At 42.0% G+C, this 24,890-nt stretch overlaps 1 protein-coding gene across 4 annotated transcripts in view; it reads right to left on the reverse strand.

Annotated features, from left to right (window-relative positions):
• Positions 1–12,522: 12,522 nt before the first annotated feature.
• FAXC (failed axon connections homolog, metaxin like GST domain containing) overlaps positions 12,523–24,890 on the reverse strand; it is a 79,868-nt gene continuing 67,500 nt past the window's right edge. For all 4 annotated transcript variants that reach the window (XM_019030163.4, XM_019030166.4, XM_019030164.4 and 1 more), the window contains one exon: positions 12,523–22,831. In XM_019030163.4, the coding sequence (XP_018885708.1) occupies positions 22,542–22,831 (290 nt within the window). In that variant the 3' untranslated portion in view covers positions 12,523–22,541. The remainder of the gene's footprint in view (positions 22,832–24,890) is intronic.

Consider the following 24,890-nt stretch of genomic DNA (forward strand, 5'->3'; position numbering starts at 1 on the left):
GAAATTGCTGATACCTTGGGCTTGGACTTCCCAGCCTCCAGAACTGTAAGAAACAGTGTCTGGTGAAGGCTCACTCTCTACCATCAAAATGGCATCCTCACATGGTAAATGGGCACAAAAGGCGTTCTGGATCTCACTAGACCCTCTTTCATAAGGACACGAGTCCCATTCATGAGCACCCTGCCCCCCTAAAGGCCCCACCTCAATACTATCACATTGGAGATTAGTTTTCAACATATGAATTTTGGAGGGACACATACAGTCAAACCACAGCAATGTAAAATTTTTTTTTAAACAGCATCCATCCCTTGGTGGTGGATTGCCATGTGAAACAACGTGACCAAAAACAATACATAGTTTGGTAGCTCCGGAATTTGGTGTGTGAGTATGGAAAGGGCAGTAGTGGGAAATGTGACCAGTAAGGGAGGCAGGTTCCAGGGCATGAAGATTCTTGTATGCCTGAACTTTATCTTGAAATCTACAGAAGCAGCATGAACAGGTTTTTGCTTTTTGAATAGCTTGGCAGCAAGGTAGAGAATGAGAGAGAACCCAGATAAGAAACAGCTCCTGGCCGAGTGCATTGGCTCACGCCTGTAATCCCAGCACTTTGGGAGGCCAAGGTAGGTGGATCACTTGAGGTCAGGAGTTGAAGACCAGCCTGGTTAACATGGTGAAACCCATCTCTACCAAAAATACAAAAAATTAGCAGAGTGTGGTGGCACATGCCTGTAATCCCAGCTATTTGGGAGGCTGAGGCATGAGAATTGCTTGAATCTAGGAGGCATGGGTTGCAATGAGCTCACGCCACTGCACTTCAGCCTGGGTGGCAGATTAAGACTCTGTTTCAAAAAAAAAAAAAGAAGAAGAAGAAACAGCAGCTCCAGAAATTCACGTTGAGCTGAAGAGGAGAGGAATCAAAACCGTCTTCAAAAAAGAACAAGATCATGTCCTTTTCAGCAACATGGATGGAAGATAGCCAAAGTGAACTGACACAGAAACAGAAAACAAAATGCCGCATGTTCTCACTTATAAGTGGATGCGAAGCATTGAGTACATATGGACACAAAGAAGGGAACAACAGACACCAGGGCCTACTTGAGGGTGGAGGTTTAGAGGGTGAGGATCGAAAAACAACCTATCAGGTACCATACTTATTATCTGGGTGATGACACAATCTGTACACAAAACCCCTGTGACATGCAATTTACCTATACAACAAACCTGCACATGTACCCCGATTCTAAAATAAAATTTTTAAAAAAACTATTTTCAAAAAGTAGAATCTACAGGATTAGGTAACTCAAAATTTTCAAAGGGAAGGTAAGAGCCTTTTAGATGACTCCAAGGGTTTTGCTTAGACATTGGGTGGATTAGAAACATCAGGAAACAACAGACTAGGGGAAAGTGATTATAAGTTCACTTCTGAATATGTTGAGACATCAGAGGCAGTGTCCATAGATGTGTTTATGTATGGGTCTGGAGATGGGGAACAAGGTCTGGGGTTAGAGATGTAGAAGTGTGTATCACCTGCTTGTAGATGGTGGAAAGCAATATGTAAGGTGAGCTTCTCAAGGCAGTGGCAGTTGAAGCCCTAAGAATCATGCCATTTAAGGGTGTTTTCTCCTTTATTTTTTCCGTAATATCCCCAGGACCCGTCTAAGAAGTCAGGGTGAATGAATTGTATGGAACCAATTGTTATAACCACCAGAATTAAGGTGAACTGGCTGGGCGCGGTGGCTCACACATGTAATTGCAGCACTTTGGGAGGCCAAGGCAGGCAGATCACCTGGGGTAGTTTGAAGCCAGCCTGGCCAACATGGTGAAACCCCGTCTCTAATAAAAATACAAAAATTAGCTTGGCATGGTGGCACACAGCTGTAATTCTGGCTACTTGGGAGGCTGAGGCAGGAGAATCACTTGAACCAGGGAGGTGGAGGTTGCAGTGAGCCAAGATAGGGCCACTGAACTCTGGCCTGGGTGACAGAGTGAGACTCCATCTCAAAAAAATAATAATAATAAAAATTAAAGTGAACTGACCACATATAATTCACAAATCAGACAGGCCCTCTAACAGAGAATCAAGGAGTGTCTGAACATAGATCAAGGGCATGATGATGTGTCCGGAGTTGGTTCCTTCCAGTGGGTTCTTGGACTCACTGACTTTAAGAATGAAGCTGCAAACCCTCGTGGTGAGTGTTACAGTTCTTAAAGATGGTGTGTCTGACTCGGTATATACCCAAAGGATTATAAATCATGCTGCTATAAAGACACATGCACAGGTATGTTTATTGCGGCACTATTCACAATAGCAAAGACTTGGAACCAAGCCAGATGCCCAACAACGATAGACTGGATTAAGAAAATGTGGCACATATACACCATGGAATACTATGCAGCCATAAAAAATGATGAGTTCATGTCCTTTGTAGGGACATGAACTGGAAAGGATGAAGCTGGAAACCATCATTCTCAGCAAACTATCGCAAGGACAAAAAACCAAACACCGCATGTTCTCACTCATAGGTGGGAATTGAACAATGAGAACACATGGACACAGGAAGGGAAACATCACACTCCGGGGACTGTTGTGGAGTGGGGGGAGGGGGGAGGGATAGCATTAGGAGATATACCTAATGCTAAATGACGAGTTAATGGGTGCAGCACACCAACATGGCACATGTATACATATGTAACAAACCTGCACATTGTGCATATGCACCCTAAAACTTAAAGTATAATAATAATAAAATAATAAAATAATAAATAATAAATAATAAAATAATAAAAAGATGGTGTGTCCGGAGTTTGTTCCTTCAGATGTTCAGATGTGTCCAGAGTTTCTTCCTTCTGGTGGGTTCGTGGTCTTGCTGACTTCAGGAGTGAAGCTGCAGACCTTTGCAGTGAGTGTTACAGTTCTTAAAGTTTGTGCAGACCCAAAGAGTGAGCAGCAGCAAGATTTACGGCGAAGAGCGAAAGAACAAAGCTTCCACAGCGTGGAAGGGGACCCAAGCAGGTTGCCGCTGCTGGCTCAGGTGGCCAGCTTTTATTCCCTTATTTGGCCCCACCCACATCCTGCTGATTTATCCATTTTACAGAGCACTGATTGGTCCATTTTACAGAGTGCTGATTGGTACATTTACAAACTTTTAGCTAGACACAGAGCGCTGATTGGTGTGTTTACAATCCTTTAGCTAGACAGAAAATTTCCCCAAGTCCCCACCTGACCCAGAAGCCCAGCCAGCTTCACCTCTCCATCTCCCCTCTAAACAGGACACCCCAACTGCTGTTGGGAATTACCCAATGACTGCTCTAGCTACTTCCTGCTGGACAGGGGCAAAGAAGGGGCCCTGCAGTGATAGTGTCCTCCAGAGGGGAACTCTTTAGGCCGTGAAAGGGCCTGCAGGTCAGTCCAGGGGTCCTCTATAGAAGTTGTTAGTCGAGCTCATTTGGGATTCCATTTGTAAGACCATCTGTAGCTTGATGGCCTCAATCCTAGAGGAAACACATTTGACAAGGAGGTTAAAAATATAGGGCCCGAAGGTAAGTAATAGCAAGATGGCTGCCACAGGACCTAGAAAGGGGAGTAGCCATGTTGCCCAACTCCAGAGGTTGGTATAAGAGTTTGAAAGGCGTTGTCTGATTTCAGAAGACTTTTCCTGTAAAGGCCAGGCAGCATCTCGTACTATCCCTGACTGCTTAATGTAGAAACAACAGTCCTCCTCTAAGAAGGTGCAGAGTCCTCCTTTCTCAGCAGTGAGGAGGTCTAGACCTTCGTGGTTTTGGAGAGTCACTGCTGCCAAAGAGTCTATTTGGGATTATAGTTACTATCCTTACTGGATAGATTTCGTTATTTCTTGCAAACTGTCTGAGAAATCCTTTGAGAGTGTGTGGTAGTAGGATAATGCATGTTACACTATTAACTTTTAGCAAACTTTACTTTAGTTGAAAACCTTGTAAGTTTGGGACTTCAATTTTTCTTTGCTATTAATAAAACCTCGTTCAGTCCATATTAACTTAGAAATGGTATAGATGGCTCCTTCCTGATTCTGTAAGTACTTTAAGATTTGGCTGAGTGCAAACAACTCGCAGGCATGTTTGAGCAGACCAATTATTAGGCAATTTTCCTAACTGCTTCTACAAGAGGTCCTTATCACTTACTGAATACCCATTGTGTCTTTTTTTTTTTTTCCTTAATTGCCTGGGAAGAACCATCTAATGTCCTGTTCTGAAGGGATTTCCTCCTAGATCTGGTTGGACCTTTGTATGGTAATTAATTAAGATTTAGATCCCTGTTAGGAAACCTGCTAGGTTAAGGATTTTTGACAGAAAGGCTATGGGTTGTCAGTGGCCTCAGTGCTTTCAGGCTGTGCCCTTGTTTGCACTGACAACAAGATGGTATTGGAGTGTTATAGGGTCACGGAGAAGACCTTCAATTATCAATTATAGGTTTTAAATTTACCCTGGCTTTTAAAGGAATAGGGTACATTGTTTTTTCTTTACTACTTCCATCTCTCTTTCTTTCTCTCTGACTTCTTTGTCTCTCTCTTTCTGACTCCTTCTTTGTCTGTTCCTCTCTCTCTCTTTGACTTTCTGTCTCTCTGTCTCTCTGTCTCTGACTTCCTCTTTGTCTGTCCTTGGAAGTCTTTGACTTCCTCTCTCTCTCTCTGTGACTTTCTGTCTCTTTCTTTCTGCTGGTCTTTCCCTGCCTCTGCTAGCCACTTATGCTGGTGTTCTCCCCTCTCCTTCCCCTTTTTGATGGGTTCCACAGTGTAAGACAGTCACCTCCTTGGGTTTTTGCACTGCATGCAATAACTCCATAATTTCCTTGTGGTATTTAATGGGGGTTCACCCAGAGGTTAGGAACTCCCTTTCTTTCCATATTGCAGCATGGGCATGTAGGATTAGATAAGCATACTTGCTATCTGTGTACATATTTATTCTTTTTCCCTTTCCCAGTTCTAAGGCTCGGGTAAGTGCCACTAGTTCTGCTAACTGGGCACTGGTCCCTGGGGGAGGAGGCTTACTTTCAAGTATGGTTACATCAACTATGGCATAACCTGCCCTTCATATCCCATTTTCCACAAATGAACTTCCATCGGTATATAGGTTAAGGTCAGGATTAGCTAAGGGGACTTCTAAGAGATGATCTCGGGCGGCATAAGTCTGGACTACAACCTGTTGGCAGCCATGCTCGACCGGCTCCCCATCCTCTGGGAGAAAAACAGCAAGGCTGATGGCTGCACATGTACGCACTTGAAGCACCGGTCCCTCAAGTAGTAGCATCTTGTATCTAAGCAGGTGGTTGCCTGATATCCATAAACTTCCTTTGGCACCTAGTATGCCATTTACATCATGAGTAGTCCAGACAGTGAGGTCCTTTCCTTGTATTATTTTGATAGCCTCTGACACTAAGATGGCCACCACCGCAACTACCCATAAACAGTGAGGCCAGCCTTTTGCTACTACATCAATTTCCTTACTTAGGTATGCCACTGGTTGTGGGGTTGTCCCACAAGTCTGGGTAAGGACTCCAAGAGCTATCCCTGCTTTTCTGGAAGGCTTAAAGCTGGAGCTTTTACTAGGGTCTGCTTTAAGGTTTTGAAGGCTGTTTCTGCCCCTGGTTCCCATTCTACTAGATGAGTATTTGCCCTCTTGGTCTCCTTGATTAGAGTATAGAGGGGCCTGGCTATCTCGCTGTATCTGGAGATCCATAGTTGGCAAAAGCCAGTGATTCCAAGGAACCCCTGAAACTGTTTTAATGTCTTAGGGTGAGGATAAGCCAGTATAGGCTGTATTTATTCCTTGCTGAGGGCCCTGGTTCCTCTGGCTAAGATTAGGCCTAGATATTTGACCCACTGTAGGCAAAGCTGGGCCTGCAACCTAGATGCCTTGTACCCTTGATTAGCTAGAAAGTTCAAGAGATCTAGAGTAGCCTGCTGGCATGAGGCTTCTGAACTGGTAGCCAAAAGTAAATCATCCACATACTGAAGGACCAGAGTGCCTGGAATTGAGAAGTGGCCTAGATCTTGGGCCAGTGCCTGACCAAACAGAGGAGGGCTATCCCTAAACCCATGAGGCAAGATGGTCCATGTAAGTTGGGACGTGTGGTCTGTGGGATCCTCAAAGGCAAAGAGAAACTGGGAGTCAGAGTGCAGGGGAATACAGAAGAAGGCATCCTTGAGGTCCAGAACACTGAACCATTCTGCTTCCTCTGGTATTTGAGAAAGCAGAGTATAGGGGTTGGGTACAACTGGATATAGAGGAATTATTGCCTCATTGATGAGTCCAAGATCTTGCACTAGTCTCCACTGACCATTCTGTTTTTGTACTCCTAGAATTGGGGTGTTGCAGGGACTGCTGCATTTCCTTACTAAGCCTTGAGCTTTCAAATGTTTAACAATATCCTGTAATCCTTTATGAGCTTCAGGCCTTAAGGGATATTGCCTTTGATAAGGAAATGTGGTGGGATCTTTTAGCCTGATTTGGACTGTGTGGGCATTTTTTGCCCTTCCAAATTGTCCTTCCAATGCCCAGGCTTCAGGGTTGATTCCCTCCCAAGTAGGGGATAATAAATGGGTAACTTGTTCCCCATATTCATGTAGATAATAGCTCCAGCCTTGGCTAATATATCCCTCCTTAATAAGGGTGGGACTTTCAGGCATAACAAGAAAGGCATGTGAAAAGAGCAAAGTCTCCCAGTTACAACTGAGAAGGTGGGAGAAATACCTGGTTACAGGCTGTCCCAGGATTACTCAGATGGTAATGGACCTTGATGACAGTTGTCCAGGACAGGAGATTAACACTGAGAAGGTCGTGCCGGTATCCAGGAGGAAGTCAATTTCCTGGCCCTCAATGGTTAAACGTACCCGGGACTCAGTGAGGGTGATGACATGGACATGAGCTGGCACTTGCCCTGGGCACCCTCAGTCCTGTTGTTGGATCATCTGGTTGGGGGCTTCGGCCCAGAGAACAATTGCACTCTGGGGCAGTGCGCTTTCCAGTGATTGCCTCAGCATAGTGGACATGGACGAGGGGGAGGCTTGTTTCTCATTGCACAATCTTTTTTAGTGTCCTTGTAAACCACACTGATAACAAGCCCTACTGGGTGATTGGCCTGCTCCATTTTCTGTCCTCTCTGAACCACCAAGGTTTGTTCGTCTGAGGGCCATGACTAAGGCTGTGGCCTTTCTCTGATCTCACTTTTCCTTTTGGGCCTGTTCCTCTTGGTCCCTATTATAGAACACCAAGGTTGCTAGGTTTAATAATGCCTCCAGATTTTGTTCAGGGCCCAGGGCTCGCTTTTGGAGCTATCTCCTGATATCTGCAGCTGATTGGGTAATAAACTTATCTTTTAGAATCAATTGACCCTCGAGTGAGTCAGGTGTCAGGGGAGTATATTTTCTTAAGGCCTCCCATAGCTGCTCAAGGAAGGCAGGATTTTCTTCCTTTCCCTGAGTTATGGTAGACATCATTGAACAATTCATGGGCTTTTTCCTAATTCTCCTTATTCCTTCTAGGACATAGGTCAACAGATGTTTATGACTCCAGTTCCCATGATCTGAGTCAAGGTCCCAGTGGGGATCCATACTGGGGACAGCTTGCTGACTGGTAGGGAATTTGTCCCTTTCTTCAGCTGTCATTCTATCATTTACTTGACTGAGATACCAGGTATCTCCAAAGTCTCAGGCTACTGCTAAAGTCTCATTCTTTTCATTAAAGGCCAGGGTTTGATCTAACAATAGCAAGACATCTCTCCAAGTGAGATCAAAGGTTTGCCCTAGACCCTGTATGACACCTATGTACCTATCAGGATCATCTGAAAACTTCCCCAGATCTGCCTTGATCTGCTCTAAATCAGAGAGGGAGAAGGGGACATATACCCAGGTTGGGCCAAATTCCCCTCCCCCTACAGCTTGAAGGGGACATAACCGATAGCCCAGGGGGGGTTGTGGTCCTTTGGAGATTTCTTTGCTTATTTCCTTCCGGGTGGAGGAGATTAGAGGAGGCTTATCATTAATAGGAAGGGGAGCTATAGGGAGGCTAGGATATGGGGATAAGCTGTGAGGTCCTCCTGTAGGATGTAAATTGCAAGCTTTGCATAGTTGTGTATTCTCCTTCAATGAAAAGAAAGCTTGGACATAAGGTATTTCACTCCATTGGCCTTCCCTCTTACAGAAAAGGTCAAGCTGCAGGATAGTACTGTAATTTATACTTCCCTCAGGTGGCCATTTTTCCCCATCAGAGAGACAATATTGGGGCCAAGCTGTAGTGCAGAAAAAAATGAGCCAGGTCTTTTTCAGGGTTTGTGGGTCAAATTGGTCCCAATGGCTTAGGATGCATTTCAAGAATGAGCCTGTTGATGCTTGAGTGTTTCCCATCTGAAAGACAAAACCGCCAGCAGTTTTGGTTTGTTTCTCCCCCTGCCCAAGAACCCGCAACGGTCCCTGGACCCTGCTGATCGGAATAGTCACCCTCACTGATGTAGCAGCAGAAACATCTCTTGCCCAAGAACCCACAACAGTCCCTGGACCCTGCTGATCAGAATAGTTGCGCTCACTGATGCAGCAGCAGAAACACAAGTTTTCCTCCTAGACCACAAGGAGGACTGAGGAAGGTCAGATTTAGTGGCCCTTACTGATGCATTCTCGAAAACCTGTTAGAGTCCTAAGCATTCTCCTGTTAGTATTGAGACCTTACCCATGTCCTATAAAGATGTTATGCCCCAAAAATGAAGTGGAGGGCCATACCCTGAGGGAGGGAAGGGATCTCCAGAGTTAGAAGAGTGATGCCTTTTGTCCTCACTTATATGAATAGGAAGGATACAATTTCTGAGTCTCCCCAAATCCTAGCTTCAGGAATAGCTTTTGTTAGGCCTGCTTTTCTGAGGAGGGATCCTAAAATTCCAGATATTCCCCCCTACAATGGGGCTTTGGGCAAAAATTATGTCTTTCTGGTTGGTGAGCCCGGGTGCCTAAAGAAGGTAACAGAGTCCTGAAGTTTATACTAGAAATCATTCTTACAGGATAAACTAGAAAAGCACCAGAGGCAGGGAGTGGCTTTTGGAAGCAGGACTAGCCTCGGAGAAGAAAGGCGGGAGGAAGTTTGTCTGACAGGCATTAGGACCCAGGAGGCAAGCATCAGGATAGATAGGATAGATGGGTGAGTCTCGCTTGGGCGACATGACTTTGAGAGTTCTGCTCATGGCTGCAGGGTCAACCAACTTGTTGTCGGGACCCCGGAGCTGAATGGCTTTTCTCTCTGCCAACCCTTGGCTCAGCCCAGAAGTATGGGAAAAGCAGAAGCTGGTTCCAGGCAAACCAACGCTCCCAATTCCAAAGAGTCGGGGGTTGTTAGAGAGCCCTTTCCCAGAAAGCCTGACAACCATGTCTTAAGTCTGGTGGCCGTGCTAGTCGCTTTTAACTGGCCAGCTTTTAACAGGTGCCTGGTATTCAGCCCCCAAATTCTAAGGAAAAATAGTACAAAATAGCAAGTGAAAGGGGTCTGATGGTACTCACTGCTTGGCGATAGGCAATAGTCCCATCTGGGTCACCAAAATGTGTCCAGAGTTGGTTCCTTCCAGTGGGTTCTTGGTCTCGCTGACTTCAAGAATGAAGCCACAGACCCTCGCAGTGAGTGTTACAATTCTTAAAGATGGTGTGTCCAGAGTTTGTTCCTTCAGATGTTCAGATTTGTCCAGAGTTTCTTCCTTCTGGTGGGTTCGTGGTCTTGCTGAGTTCAGGAGTGAAGCCGCAGACCTACACAGTGAGTGTTACAGCTCTTAAAAGTGGCACGTCCAGAGCTGTTCATTCCTTCCGGTGCGTTCGTGGTCTCGCTGACTTCAGGAGTGAATCCGCAGACCTTCGTAGTGAATGTTACAGTTCTTAAAGGTGGCGCATCCAGAGTTGTTCATTCCTCTTGGTGGGTTCGTGGTCTCACTGATTTCAGGAGTGAAGCCGCAGACCTTCACAGTGAGTGTCACAGCTCTTAAAGGTGGTGTGGACACAAAGAGTGAGAAGCAGCAAGATTTATTGTGAAGAGCGAAAGAACAAAGCTTCCACAGTGTGGAAGGGGACCCTAGCGGGTTGCCACTGCTGGCTCAGGTGGCCAGCTTTTTTTCCCTTATTTGGCCCTGCCCACGTCCTGCTGATTGGTCCATTTTACAGAGTGCTGATTGGTCTGTTTTTGCAGAGTACTGATTGGCGCATTTACAAACCTTTAGCTAGACACAGAGCACTGATTGGTGCGTTTTTACAGAGTGCTGATTGGTGCACTTACAAACATTTAGCTAGACACAGAGTGCTGATTGGTGCATTTACAATCCTTTAGCTAGAAAGAAAGTTCCCCAAGTCCCCACCTGACCCAGAAGCCCAGCCGGCTTCACCTCTCAATGATACAGATCTGCATGGGTTCTGTAAGAAGGCAAACCCTGCATTACGAGGTGAGGATGATTTAACAAAAGTTGATGAAGTAAAATCACTCCTGGTTCAACACAAGCACCTCCCAATCTTCACAGCCTTCTACCTTCTGTGTGGTCTGATAGCAGAAGAGATAGAGTGGTGTAGACCTAGTATTGTGCAGAATGTAAAAGCTACGTTCCTAAACCTAGACTCTTTGCTTTCAAACCCCAGCCCTGTTGTTCACTTGGCATGAGATCTCCAGTGAGTTATGTAACCTCACTTTGCCTCAGTTTCTAATCTGTTGAGATGATGATGATGATGGTGAGGATGGTGGTGGTGGTCGTGGTGGTGGTGGTGGTGATGGTGACAATGATGATGGTGATGATGATGACAATGGTGATGGTGGTGATGATGATGATGGAGCCACATGATGGTGATAATGATGGTGACAATGACAATGGTAACAATGATAGCACTTATTTTATTGTTGTGAGAATTCAATGAGTTGATATATGTAGCTTGCAAGGAACACGGTGTTTAGCACATGGTAAGTGATATGTAAATGTTAGCTATTATTAGTTGATTTGGTCAATAAACTCTTCATTGATATGAGAATCAGCAAAGCAGGAGGTAGAATTGGTGTTTATAGAGAAGTAGTACTTAACTTCAGGGGAGGATGGAAGGAGGTTTGAGCTAGAAGGTATCTTAAAGATCAACCTACAGGCCCCCTCATTTTATATAAGAAAATGATAGTGACATGCTCCAGGAGTTACAATATCTTAAAGACAATTAAACATAATACAAATATAAGGTGCTAGTAATTTTTATTCTGTCTCTAGCTCTCCAGCTTATTTGCTTTAACTATCCCTTCATAGGCTGTGGCTTCACTTTACCCCATCACAAGTTCCAGGCCTGTGATTTGTTACTGGATCCTCAAATTCAGTGTGACTAAAACCAAACTCCATTTTCCCTGCAAACCCATTCCCTTTCCTCCACATTTCCCATGTCTGACAGCAGCATCACTACATCCCCAGTCTCCTGGGGTAGGAGCCTAAGCATTACCTTCATTTTCATCATCTCTCTCTCCACTGCTGCTCCTCACATCCCAGGAGCCTCAGTGTTTCCTTGTGCACGTGGCTGCTCTCTCCCTCTCCCCATCTCCACCATCCCCTCTCCCCTGCATGCCTTTAGCTTCACTCTGAGCCCCGGGAATCAGCAGGTCTCATTGTTCTGCCATGGCCTCTTCTCTGACTATATCCAGGATGTCCTCAGATGAATCTTATTTAAATACTCTCCCATTGTGTTAGTCCCCTGCTCAAACACCCTCCTCACTCCAAAGGGATGACTTCCATAGAATCTGGCCCTGCATACTTCCTCCCCACTTACCCCCCTTCCCAAGCTGTGCCACCAGTGAATCAGGACTATTTGACTTTTGACTGTTTGACAGTCACACAGGATTTCCACCATCTTCCTTTGAAATCCCCAGCTAAAGTTGGGAGGAGGCCTGTGACGGTGGAGAAGGAGGTAGCCAGGCCCCCACACAATCAATGCCTGTAAACAGGTAGAGTGGGGAAGGGGCCTGGGCCTGCCCCTCCCACACTCAGCCCCTCCCTCAACCCTCCGCCCTTCCGGAGCTGCCTTTCGTGTTTGTTTTCATCCAGATTTACCTGTATATAATGTTGAGCACAGGTTACTCAGTGTGTTTGCCCAGGCCCAACATACCCTGCGGTAGGTGAACGTAACCCTCCAATCCGAACAGTCCCTTCACTGGAGACGACCCCCTAAGTCTTCATAACAAGAACACTGGCACTAAAATAGACCTCTTAGGCATACGGGGCAGCAACACGCTAATTCCGTAAGGAAGGAAGCTGGTTCTTTTTCCTCTTTTTTTTTTTCTCCAAAATCCACTTTTATCCAAAGGATAAGCTGCTCTGACCTTGACAGTTTTTAAAAGAAAAGTCTGTTGCTAATGGGAACCAGCCCAGCTGTGAAAGATCTAATGAGTGCCTGCCAGTGGCGTCATCTAGAAACAAATCAAGCAGCTTCTGAGAGAGCAGGGAGACCAGCTGTTCCGCCTCTCCTCTAAAAGGAAAGAAGAACAGAAATATGAAACATTGAGTCAAGAAACAGTACAAATGGCAGCAAAACATGTATTTTAACGACTCTGAGATCACAGCACATTGGAAAGGTAAATGACCCTCTTCCCTCTGATGAGTCCTGAAAGCTAGGACAGCAAAGCTTCCCTAACAGGACAGACAGGAAGTCCAGGATCCCACACAAGTTCTAGAAGGGTGTGGAACCAACTGACATTGTAGTAGATGTAGATCTATTTCAAAGCATTTCTGACTAGGGTCTATGTTAATAAACAGGGCTGATAGTTAGGATTTATAGGTCAAGAGAAATGGAGTCTAAAAAGATAAAAACCAAACTACAGGTTGAGCATCCCAAATCCAAAAATCCAAAATCTGAAACGCTCCAAAATCCAAAACTTTTTGAGCACTAACATGACACTCAAAGGAAACGGACATTGCATCATTTCAGATTTCCAGTTTTGATTTTGGGATACTCAACTGGTATAATGCAAATATTTCAAAATCTGAGAAAAACCCAAATCCAAAACACTTCTGGTCCCAAGCACTTCAGATAAGAGATATTCAATCAGTATTATCACTGAAATGGGAAATTAGGGGGTTCTCTCATTTGCTACTTAATAGATATTCCCATGTTGGGAAGGGAGGGTTAGAATTTTGAATGTTACCTGATTGTAATTTGCTCTAAATGGTAAAAAGCTAATATTTGAGTAACAGTATTATTATTTGACCAAAGATTTGGTCAAATTTTAAGATAGAATTTGAAACATCCTGCATGTCTCTATAGATCTTGACATGCCTATAGGCCCAGCTATCCTTTAAGGTTCATTACCATACACATGTGTGAATCACTTCATAGTAAGATTTGAATTTCCAAAATCTTGTTGTGAATCTCTGACCCCAAAGACTTGAGCATATCATGGCCATATTACCATATGCCAGTTTATCATCCCAAACGTCTTTCTTCATCTGTAATTTGGGAACAATAATTACTTTATTGAAGAGGTATGAAAACTAATTGAGACTGTGTGTGTGTGTGTGTGTGTGTGTGTGTGTGTTTGAGATGGGAGTTTTGCTCTTGTTGCCCAGGCTGGAGTCAATGGCACAAAGTCAGCTCACTGCAGCCTCCGCCTCCTGGGTTCAAGCGATTCTCCTGCCTCAGCCTCCCAAGTAGCTGGGATTACAGGCATGCACCACCATGCCCGGCTAATTTTGTATTTTTAGTAGAGACAGGGTTTCTCCATGTTGGTCAGGCTGGTCTCAAACTCCCAACCTCAGGTGATCCGCCCACCTTGGCCTCCCAAAGTCCTGGGATTACAGGCATGAGCCACTGCACCCTGCCTAATTGAGACAATATTTATACAAGGGGAAATTGGTCTATTATAAGGCCTAGCCATAGTAAAGGTCTCAACATGTGCTCCCAGCTCTCCCTCTCCTCCTTGTCTTCTCTCTACCAGTGGTTCTCACACTTTGTAACACTCTGAGGCACACTGGGCATGAAATAAAAGCAGGAGAGGATGGGACAGCATATTCCCCAGAGATCTGTTTTTCTTCTTAAAAGCCACTCATTGAAATTCTATCAGTTATATGCCTAAAAAATTCATTACCTCTGTTTTAATTATACAAGAACCTTACAACTAAAATACTCTCCCAGTCTTCTAAGAGACCACCACTTAACAGTATATTAGATGCAAACATTTCAGATTTTCCCCATGAGCCTGAAGTTTAAACATTCAAATTTGCAAAAGAGAAGTAAATTGGAAGAAAGACATTCACAGAAAACTATTTCATATCCATTAGTTATCATTTACACATCAAATACATATAGCATTAAGACCAAATATACAGAATTCCCACATTTATATATAGTAGTCAACACAGTGCACAATTCAAATCTATCTTACAATCAAGTGTACAAGTTTAAATATGGCTTTATAAACTACTAATAACTCTGCTAAAGTAACTCATAGATCCAGAAATAAACACTGAAATGCCATCTTCACATTGGGGTCATCATTCAGCAAGATGCTAATCATTGTGTTTGCAAAACAGATGGTGCAGGTAAATGTTTCCAGGTGGTGTCCGCCCATTAGCCCCCAAGTAGCTGAAATGTGGGTTCAAATTATGCCAACATTGGCCCTTCCTATCTCAGATACCTAAAAATAAGTCTGCACATCTTCCACACATTTGAAGACACAAGATTACAAACAAATAGAAAAAAAGACATGTAATCAGTGAGATGATGAATTATCAGGCATTATCAAAACATGTTTTTCAGATTGATGCTGAAATTCACAGACAATACATCCTGCATTTGCATTATCTGGGTATCACCTCAACCTTACTTTCTTTTCTTGTTTTGCTTACCTCAGTGTGTTGTTAAATCTTTCTGGAATTTTCAAGGCATTCTAGATCAAGTGGTCCCAAAAGCAGAATTAAAAACATCAGTCTTAAAGGTGACATCAAATTGTTCATCCTTCTCTTTCCCAACCAAAAATGCCTATTTAAAGTAAAAATAATCAAATACCTTGACCTAAAATCATGCATCCATGCCTGTTTTATATCTGCTTTGCCACAAATGGTATATACACATTCTCTAATTAATTACAGGCATCTAGGTGCTACGCCTAAAGACCCCTTGTCCCATTCTCTAAACTCCATTGAGGACCAGAAAATATACTTTTAAAATGTCTATGTTTGCTATGGTTTTTAATGTTTACAACAGTAAAACAGTATATACATATATAGCAGTGTATACATATATACATATATATCATAAATACATACATGGAGGGGCATGCTCAGAAAGTTTTACTAATAGGGTGAATAAACACAAACGTTTGGAGACCACTGCCTAAATAGGGATGGATGATCTGGGCTGTCTGCAAACATTTAAAAGACTTCTCTAAAACAAAATGTACATTACTTTGTACAATTTTATATTTATAAAATGAAAAATATATGCCACAAACACTCTTAAGAGACTAGAAGGAAATTCCAAAATTAAAGGAGTAAACGCATCAGGGCCAGACCCTCTAAGCTGCTATCTAAGGTCCCAGGCCTGGCTTCAGAAGGGGAATGGGGGACATGAGCATAGAAATTAAGATAAAGATAAATGTTACTTCACTTCCTGCACTGGCCACTTGTATATCCATAGACAATCCTTCCCTACATAGATTGCACTTGTTTTTGATTTATAAACCTGTACTTTTTATTATTTTAGCAAGATGGCACCACCTAGAAAACTTTCAATTGCCTGATACATCTCTACCACAGCCATACCACATGGTTGCTTGAAACTTTGACATTTGTTACTGTTTTCTTCTCTCCTCCTACTCACTTAAATTCTAATACCACCAAATGAGAGACTCAGACCCTCAGTTTTCCAACCATCACCATGGAAAAACCATCGCTCTCATCAACATTTGAGTTGTCAGACATTTGGCATGATGTAGATCACTGGGAAAAAAATATGTGTTTACAATAAGCATGTTCTGATCCCACAAGACTTATTACTTGCAATAAAATCATTTTGACAGGAGTAACATAAAAATCATTTTACAGGAGTAAACATGTCACCCCTACTGAAGCAGAAGCCTTTAGCCTTATTTCTGTAAAAAACAAATCCCAGGCATAATTTGTTAAAGATAAAAATACAATCATTTGGACATGGTTTATATTTTAATAAGCCAAATATAATCTCTTGTAGAAGAGAAGCAAATACGAAAGAACATTTCTGATTCTGAACAATGAAAGAGGAAAGTCATTGATTTGTTTTTAAAGAGGAGGAAGACAGTAAATATTCAGAGCATTCCTCTTTTTTAGCCCTCAATGAACAATTATATTATATTCCCTTTGCTATCTGTTTAGCCACCATTAACTAACATGGCAATTCAGAAGTTGGATCTTATTTTTTAGAAGCCATGGGGTAACTAAAAACAAAAAAGGTATTAAATAAGGAAAAAAGCTTAAGCATTACTAATAAGTGAAAGTTACTCTATTCCAGAGCCACAAATAAAAACAAATAAATAAAAATAAATGCATGCCAATGGGGGGTGGGAGGTGAATTAGTCACATTTAGTAGCACAACTTTTTATAAAGTTAATTGATTATGATACACATATATTGCTTTATGGTTAATGGATTGTTTCAAAAATGCATGATGGCCATTAAATTCTTTGCTAAAATTATTGTGTACAGAACACCAAAGTACCGTATCCATCTTTTACTCCAGATGACTTGTTTTCCTACTGAAATGGTCAGTTTGGTGCTGCTAGACCATATCTGTAGGTTATTCGTTTTATTATTGCAACGGTCCCCTTTATTTGTCTACCAATTTGACAATTTAAGGCAATCATCCTTATGAAATTTGAGCATCCTAGTTTGTCATGGTCCAGCCAATAGCACGAGTTTTAGAGGGTCTAGGTCTGGGGACAAGTTCCTTGCTTCGGCGAAAGCAGAATGGTTGAGGAGGTCACCCTGTCAGCTCCAAAACAGCTGAGCCCCTTTTTTTAAATCTATGCTTCAGTGCCCTCTGTAATCATCTCTAACAGGCAAGGCTAACGTTGCTGGTTCCAGCAGTCTCATCTCAAAGATTAAGGAAACTTAAATATCCTTAAGATATTCTTGAAAGTCAGGGACCAAAAATCTGAGTTTCTGGGTAAGGAATTCAGATGAGGAAAACATGCCACAGATGTTCACATCCACGCCTGACACCAGCAAGAGTCTTACAGGTAAGAGGCCCCTCCCTCCTCACCCACCAAGGGGATCCTTTTGAACTTCCCGAGTTATATCCAGACCACTGGAAGCAACTGAATAAAGGTCAAGCACTTCACAATCACACGCAATTGATCCCCGGACCTGTTAAAGATGGGTTCCCAGCGCCAAGCATTTAGCCTGGGAAGTATTCGTCATTGAGTGTACTTTTATCAGTTCTAGTTTGACTTAAATAGCACTGCATATAAAGGAGAACAAAGGATCCTGGGTCATAGTCAGGAACAATAAAATAACACACTCTGTTTAAAAAAAAAAAAAACCCTAAAAGAAAGAAAGAAGAATAACCTGAGTTGTTCCCTATCAACAAAAGGCACCAACCTTTTATTGAAAATACACTCAACAATTGTTCTATGAATGAATGAATAAATGAATACAGGAAAACCTGATTGTGCAGACCTTTCTTCAAGGAAGAAAAATCCAGCCTCTTCTCTCCCACCTTCAGCCCAGGCTGGTTGCCCTATCCATGCAGAAGCGGTAGGTTTCAGGGCTGAAATGAAGCACACTTGGCCCTGAACTCATTTTGATAAATCAATTTTGGGGGTGGTTAAAAGATAAATGATAAGGACAACAACAAAATCCTATGACTTTCAAAATTCCAAACCTCCAAAACAAAATTTTCTCAAATAACCTAAGAGCACTTCTTTCTTCTTTTCTGTCACTCAAGACATACTGAACATGGATAATAGAGATTACTTTTGCTTGCATAGCCTGTACTAATTTTTCTTCTCTCTGGCTGTGTTAAAAACAAGAACAAACACAATGATAACATTTAAAGACTCTTGGGAACAAGACTCTTTAACTGGGGTCCATTAACCCCCTGAGGAAACCATGGATAATTTCAGGAGGTCTCTAAATTTCTTGAATTTATATGTAACATTTTATGTATTTGCATATATGTGTTTTTCTGGGAATAGGGTATAGAACTTTCGTTAGATTATCAGTGGAGTTCCTGACAAACAAAAAGTGAAAATTCACTATTTAATGGTATGTGACTCACTCTCTGAGCATCTTTCCCATGCAACCTTCAGGGAAGGAAGTGATGAGTGCTTCATTTTCAAAGGAAGAGATTATAATCAGCTGGGAAGCCTTCTTGTGAAGCTGACGAAGTCAGACCTTGAGAGATGGGCATGACTTGGGCCAGTGGAGCAGAGAATAGAACATTTCAGGAGAAGGACTGGCATGAGCAGAGGCACAGAGGTGGGCCACATGAGGCTTTTTTAGGCAATGGCAAATGGATCAACCTGGCTGCACTGGATGGCTCCCATGGAGGAGCTATGGAGACAAGGTGAACAAAGGTGAAAACACCAGACCCTAAGGAGTAGCCCCTCACCCTGAGGCAATGCCACACCCCATCAGGGCCAAAGAGCTTTTTAGAAAGATTAATCCATTTGTAGTGGATGGAATGGAACAGGAAAATGGCCAAGTACATAAAAGAGGCTAGAGAAGTCTAGGCAAAAGGGGATGCCCTGAAATCAGAGTTCTGTGCTGTTCTATTTGCCACTCTACAACCAGTGTAGATCCCAGGGCCAGGCACAGGGTAGGTGCTCTGTAAATATTCAGCAAGTGAGGGAATGGACATGGGTTCTTTAAAAGATACATAAGGAAGTATGAGGAGTCTTGGTGATTTGGGAATCCATCTTGCTATTCTTCAGAGTCTAGCAATGCCCTGCACTGATGAGAGGTCTCTTGTATTGGTCTTGACCAGGCTGACAGGACATGGACAAAAGCGAAGTAGGATTCCAACCAGGGAATGGCTGGAGATGTGCTGGTTGTCTGAACACAGGGTGACTTCTCAGGTAACATGCATTTTATAAGACAACAAAGCCACAGTGGTATAATGGAAAGAACCATCAAGGGCAAGGTGGTATAATAGAAAGAAACCATCAAGGGCAACGTGGTGTAATGGAAAGAACCATATTGACCTCAGTTTTTGGTCCTGCCCTTCAAATAAGTATGTGTGTGACACTGAGCCAATAAGGTGCTTTCTACAGCTAATTTTTAGCACAGCTATACATTTCTATGACTCTATATTATCTCTCAAACAAATCTAAGCAAGACCCACAAGGCCAAAATCCTTAGTATGTCTGGTTCCTTGAACCTTAGCTATTTCACAAAAATATACCCTAACACCACAGTATACATGGGCAGGGCTCACTTGAGGAGTAGACTGCAGTTTGATTCAAGTCCAAGTTGTTCCAAGTCCGTGATTAGTCTCCTGGGTAGCCCACAGCCTTGGTAGTGTCACTTTCTACAATTCATTATGTAACAACAACAAATTGGTAAATGCTGACAATATAGTTCATCTTTGCATAAATATAGATTGTCCTTATATCTGTTCTGATGGAGAGTAAAGCTCAATGATTCTGCTCATTAATCTTGTTGAGTGGGGGTACAGATGGGCAAAGAGAGGTGGATGCAAGAGCTTGATTTACTTTTACAGTGAGAGGTAAAAAAAGAACGAATAGCCTATGGGTCTGTTGTCCAACCAAAAGCATCTGTTAACATTAAATATCACATACTTCAAGTTACCTTCCAGCAAAAAGGAAACACAGAACTTGAACAAGAAGCCAGATGACCAAAATGTCCCTTAACTTCTTATTGTTTTTTCTTATAATTAGCACCTGTTCATGAAATTGGAGAACATTTCAAATCTGGGTAGCTTAAGAATGAAGCACATAAAATTAAATCCTTCCGGATAAAGACTCACACTATGGTGACTTTGTCTTGGTTATTTTGTTTGCATAACCCACCTTGGGAAAGTAAAGCGGGGGCATATTCTAGGGCTCTAAATCAAATTAACACCTACAAAATGTTGATGCCCAGTTATATGATGTCAGGCAATTGCCCAAGACTCCAGACAGCAATGTCCATTCATGCCCCTGTAAGAGGTACCTGGATGGAATGACTTATTTTACAACTTCATTTTCAAAGTTGGTTCTCCACATACTTGTATTCCAAGTAATATAAAATTAAAAACATATATGAATCTACATTCTCATAACTTAATCATCCTTTGAGAGAAAATACATCACACTTGGTACTGTACAGTAAGATAGATTATTCATAGAAAAAAATTGAAATACATTTCTTTTCTGCTAAAATGTGGTGGGAAAAGGACAACCCATGCTTTGTGGAGACAGGTCTGCAGTCCACCTGTTCATTATATTCATATTTTCAGTCCAGGAGTCTCCCTAGTCACACAGAAATGCCACCAGTTGGCCTTAAAACACACTTGCTAGAGAGAGGGGAGGCAAACAGTCCTCCCAAATGATGCTGGAGCCTCAAACAAGCTTATCCATTCATATCTTCTCCACCACATTCTTATTAGGCATCAAACAGTCCCTTTAAATAAGAATGGTTTTAATAAGATATTAACAACTAAGTTTCCCATGGAATAAGAATTTCTAACTTAGGGTATCTCAGCACGTATTCCCGGTTACACATGCCCTACACAATTGCTTAAGTGGTAAGCAGCCTGAAAAACTCTCCTCCCTTTACCTCTTTGTGAATCTACAGCAGCCTTTTAAGATTGTTTTGCAAATGCTATCTTCAAAAAGAGGTTGTTTTTTTTTTTCAAGTAAAGTGCATGGATTTCTCAGAAGTTGCTGTAATTTAAGAAGTGCCTCTTTAACCCCATAATGAGCAATCCTTATGTTGGTCAGAAGCAAAGCAGTTTTGTTTGCAATTGTAAATCTTGGCTCTCCTAGCCCAAATCTCACAGCCATCACCCAGGATCTCTGCCCCATATTTCCCTGGAAAATGTCCAAAGTCAAAACAACAACAACAACAACAACAACAACAACTTCATCTTTAGAAATAGGGTGCCTTCACAAATATGGGTAAGCCAACAGTTCATCGAATACTATAGGGAAAGAGAGAAAGAGAGAGAGAACGGGGATAAGACAGAAAAAACATTAAGACTTGTTCTCAGCATTGCTCTCCTCTCACTGGGCAGTGGCTGAAAACACCAGAAAAGTTGCATTAATAAAACTGCATATAGTCTAACACTGCACAGAGTGCTTTGATACAAGTATCCTCTTGCTACTGCATCTTTTCAATACATCTTTGCAAGGTTTGTTTTCAAAAAGACATTACAAGTTGGCAGGCTTCTGCTTATAAAAATCAATGAAATACTTTCCCTTCAACTCTATGAAACCTGCCATATACCTGAGATTTATTCTCCTCAAATAAATCAAACATAGGCAACGTAACACTCTGGAGTCAACACAGAACATGCCAGGGTGAGTTCAGGCAATGAAAGAACCACTTTTCTGCAAATACATGGTAGAATTGAAGACTGTTTGTAGCTGTCGATAATTTGTAAAAACATTTCCAATGTTCTTTGAACAAAAGATTTTGATTCAGCCAAGATTACAGAAAGGAATGATGACAAAGTCCTAAGTGTACCTTTGTGTGTATTTCATCTGCTCAGCTTTTGCAGGTGACTGTGGTGGTGGTTGCCTGGATATGGAATTCCTTTGCCCTCAAATCTTCACATGCATGAAGTGCAATAAAGAATAAAATGCTGTGTTTATGTCGCACCACTTCTAAGAGGTTTAAAGCGCCGTACGAACATTACCACATGAATCCCCACAACACCCCTGTGAGGTAGGTAGGTGGAGAGTATTGTCATCCCCACTTTACAGGTGGGAGAAATGAGGCACACAATAGTTAATAAGAGATTTGCTCAAAATCACACAGCTAGTCACTGGCAGGGCTTAGAATAAAATGTATACTGATTAGCACCTAGCAAGTGCTTTGCACATAGTAGGTGTTCGTTTAATATCTGTGGATTTTATTTGACTTATGTCTCAACATACAATATACACACATAAAGTACAAGCAGCCACCATAAAACATTTTTCTGATGATATCTCTCATTACTTCAAATCCTGGTGGAGGAAGGAGGTTCAAGAATCCATCTCACAATTAAGACCTCAAGGTTGAAGAGGATCATCATAAAAACTATCAGCTGACAACCAGCTCTTACACCTGCTCTACCACACAATATTATTAATAGTTTTCTAATGAAAACAAAAATGGATTTCAGGAACCATGCTGACATTATTTTTTGCCTGTTTGTTTTCAATGGAGTCATCTGAATGGTTCTGTGTTTTGTTTGTACAAAAAAGAAATAAGGCTGCTATAGTCCAGTTAGCATGTGAAAACTGTGCCAAGCACGAAGATCTCCTCCCAGCTCGGATGGATTGCTACCTGGGAAAATGGACCGACCCAGGGAGTGGCAGGTCCCAAGGAAGAGGGTCAGTGAGGCTGGACGTCACTTGCACTGTTCGTGGTCTGTATAGTCATCCATGTCCACATCCGAATCAAAGAGTGAGTGTCCGGTAAAATCTGTGTCTGGGGTTCTGGAAAAACTGTTTTCTGCTCCCTCGTCTTCAAAAGTCTCTGTCCTTGAGTAAAAGCTAAAATCCAGCAGCGGGGTGTGGGTTTTGCTGCCTTCGCTGCTCTCCTCAGACTCATAGATGGTATTGTCATCATCGTGGTGCCACTCTGGCCAAAATTTCCTCCTTATCCTCTCACAGTACATAGCAAGGTTGATCAGCTCACCTGCAGTGTGGTAAGGACAGCAAGGATTAGTTCTCAAAGGCAGCAGTCTACCACTTCTATGGTCTGTGTTCCCCCAAAACTCCAATGTTGAAATCCTGACTCCCAATGTGATGGTCTAAGGAGGTGGGGCCTTTAAGAGGTGGTTCGTTCATGAGGCCCAAGCCCTCATTCGTGGTACTAGTACCTCATAACAGAGGCCTGAGAGAGCTGCCTTCCCCCTTTTACCATGTGAGGACACAGCAAGACAGCACTGTGTCCAGGAAGCAGGAAGTGGGCCCTCCCCCAGGCAGGCCCTCGCCAGATCCTAAATGGGCCAGAGTCATGATCCTGCATTTCCCACCATGATCCTGCATTTCCCAGACTTTTCCAGACTCCACAACTGTGAGAAATACATTCCTCTTGTTTACCAGCAACCAAGTTTATGGCATTTTGCAACAGCGGCCCAAACTATGACATCCAGCCACTAGGCTTTCTGGGAAACTGGAATAATGGGGAAGGTAAACATTAACAGTATTTTTCCATAGAGATACTGTGAAAATATTTAGGTTTTTATGCACGTAATAAAAACGGTGAGTGAGAAAAGTTAAATTCAATGAGTGGGCTGAATGAAATGAAGAAGTGAGTCCGATGATGATGAGAAGTGGCAAGGTAGTTTATCCAAAATGGCAGATAAACTACCATCATTTGGCTTTCGGAAGCATTTTATTATTTTATGTTTACATATCAAGAGAGCTAATGCTTTGATTGGTTCATATATAAATTAATTTATATTCCACAAAAATACATCAAACTGTTGGTTGCATTAAGTCAGCCAGAAGTAATCATTTACTCCACAAATTTTCGCAGTGTTGCTGTGGGCTGAGTACCATGCCAAGCAGCTGAAAAAAGTTATGTTAGGACATAAACCTTTCCCCCCAAAAAATCCATAAAATGGATAACTCAGAATTGTCTTTATGGATAAGTGTGCCTGCAAACACACTTAGTATAAGATATATTTAAATTTTTACATGAAATTGAACAGCGGTACTCAGGATCCGGGTCCCACTCGGTCACTAGATTACTTCTTTTTTATGTGAATCAAAAGAACTCTTGTGTTAAGTCACTATTACTGTCTAGGCATTTGTCTGAAACATGCCACTCTACCTGGCCTTCATTTCCTAATTCCAAATGAAAAAGAAGGAGGGTGAGTTTCTCCCTTTGATCCAGCAGATGGCAACACTGCTTATAAATATATGATTTGCTACTATCTCTTGTAGGACATTATTACTCTAAGAATGTCTTTGGATTTAAGTTATATAAACATTCACTTATTGTGTAAACAATCCATGTTTTAGTGCAGAAAATTAGAAAAACAGATAAGCAAAAAATAAAAGCATTACCAATAATCCCATTCCCCATAACATTTTCATTTATGTTCTTCCAGAAAGGTACATATTTACATATACATTTACATATATTTACATGTGCTATATAGGATTTACTATATATTCTTTTTCCTATCCTACGTTTTTCCACTTAACAACGTATAATAAAAATCTTTGAATGTCACACTCTGATCACAGTGATAAGTGCACACTATGTTATATGGCTGTACCATAGCTTCAGTTTGTCTTTATGAATCCCCTATCACAGGTCGTTTAGGTTGTTTCCATATTAATGGTTCTGTTGATTATAGTCTGTCACTACTCTATTTTATTTTCCTGTTAAGGAAAATAACATATTCTCATTTTGGAAAATTAGAATTAGTCTGTATAGACAAACTGTACAAATACATAAAGAAGAAAACAAAAAGTACCCATGATTTCATCGATCCAAGATAATCACAATTAACATTTTGGTGTAACTTCTTTCAGTATTTTTTCTATTTACCTATTGCCATTATTATTACATGTTATCTCCTGTAACATTATTGTAAACATTTTCTCATGTTAAAATTTTTCAAAACTTGATTGCTGTTTTACTTACATCCCCTGCAAAACATAACAAAGCAAATCCCCCTGCTTCATGGATCCCACGGACATGTACTGGCTCCAGGTCACCATTTCCAGTGTTCTCAAAT

Source organism: Gorilla gorilla, chromosome 5 (assembly GCF_029281585.2).
Source record: "Gorilla gorilla gorilla isolate KB3781 chromosome 5, NHGRI_mGorGor1-v2.1_pri, whole genome shotgun sequence".
NCBI classification, from domain to species: domain Eukaryota; kingdom Metazoa; phylum Chordata; class Mammalia; order Primates; family Hominidae; genus Gorilla; species Gorilla gorilla.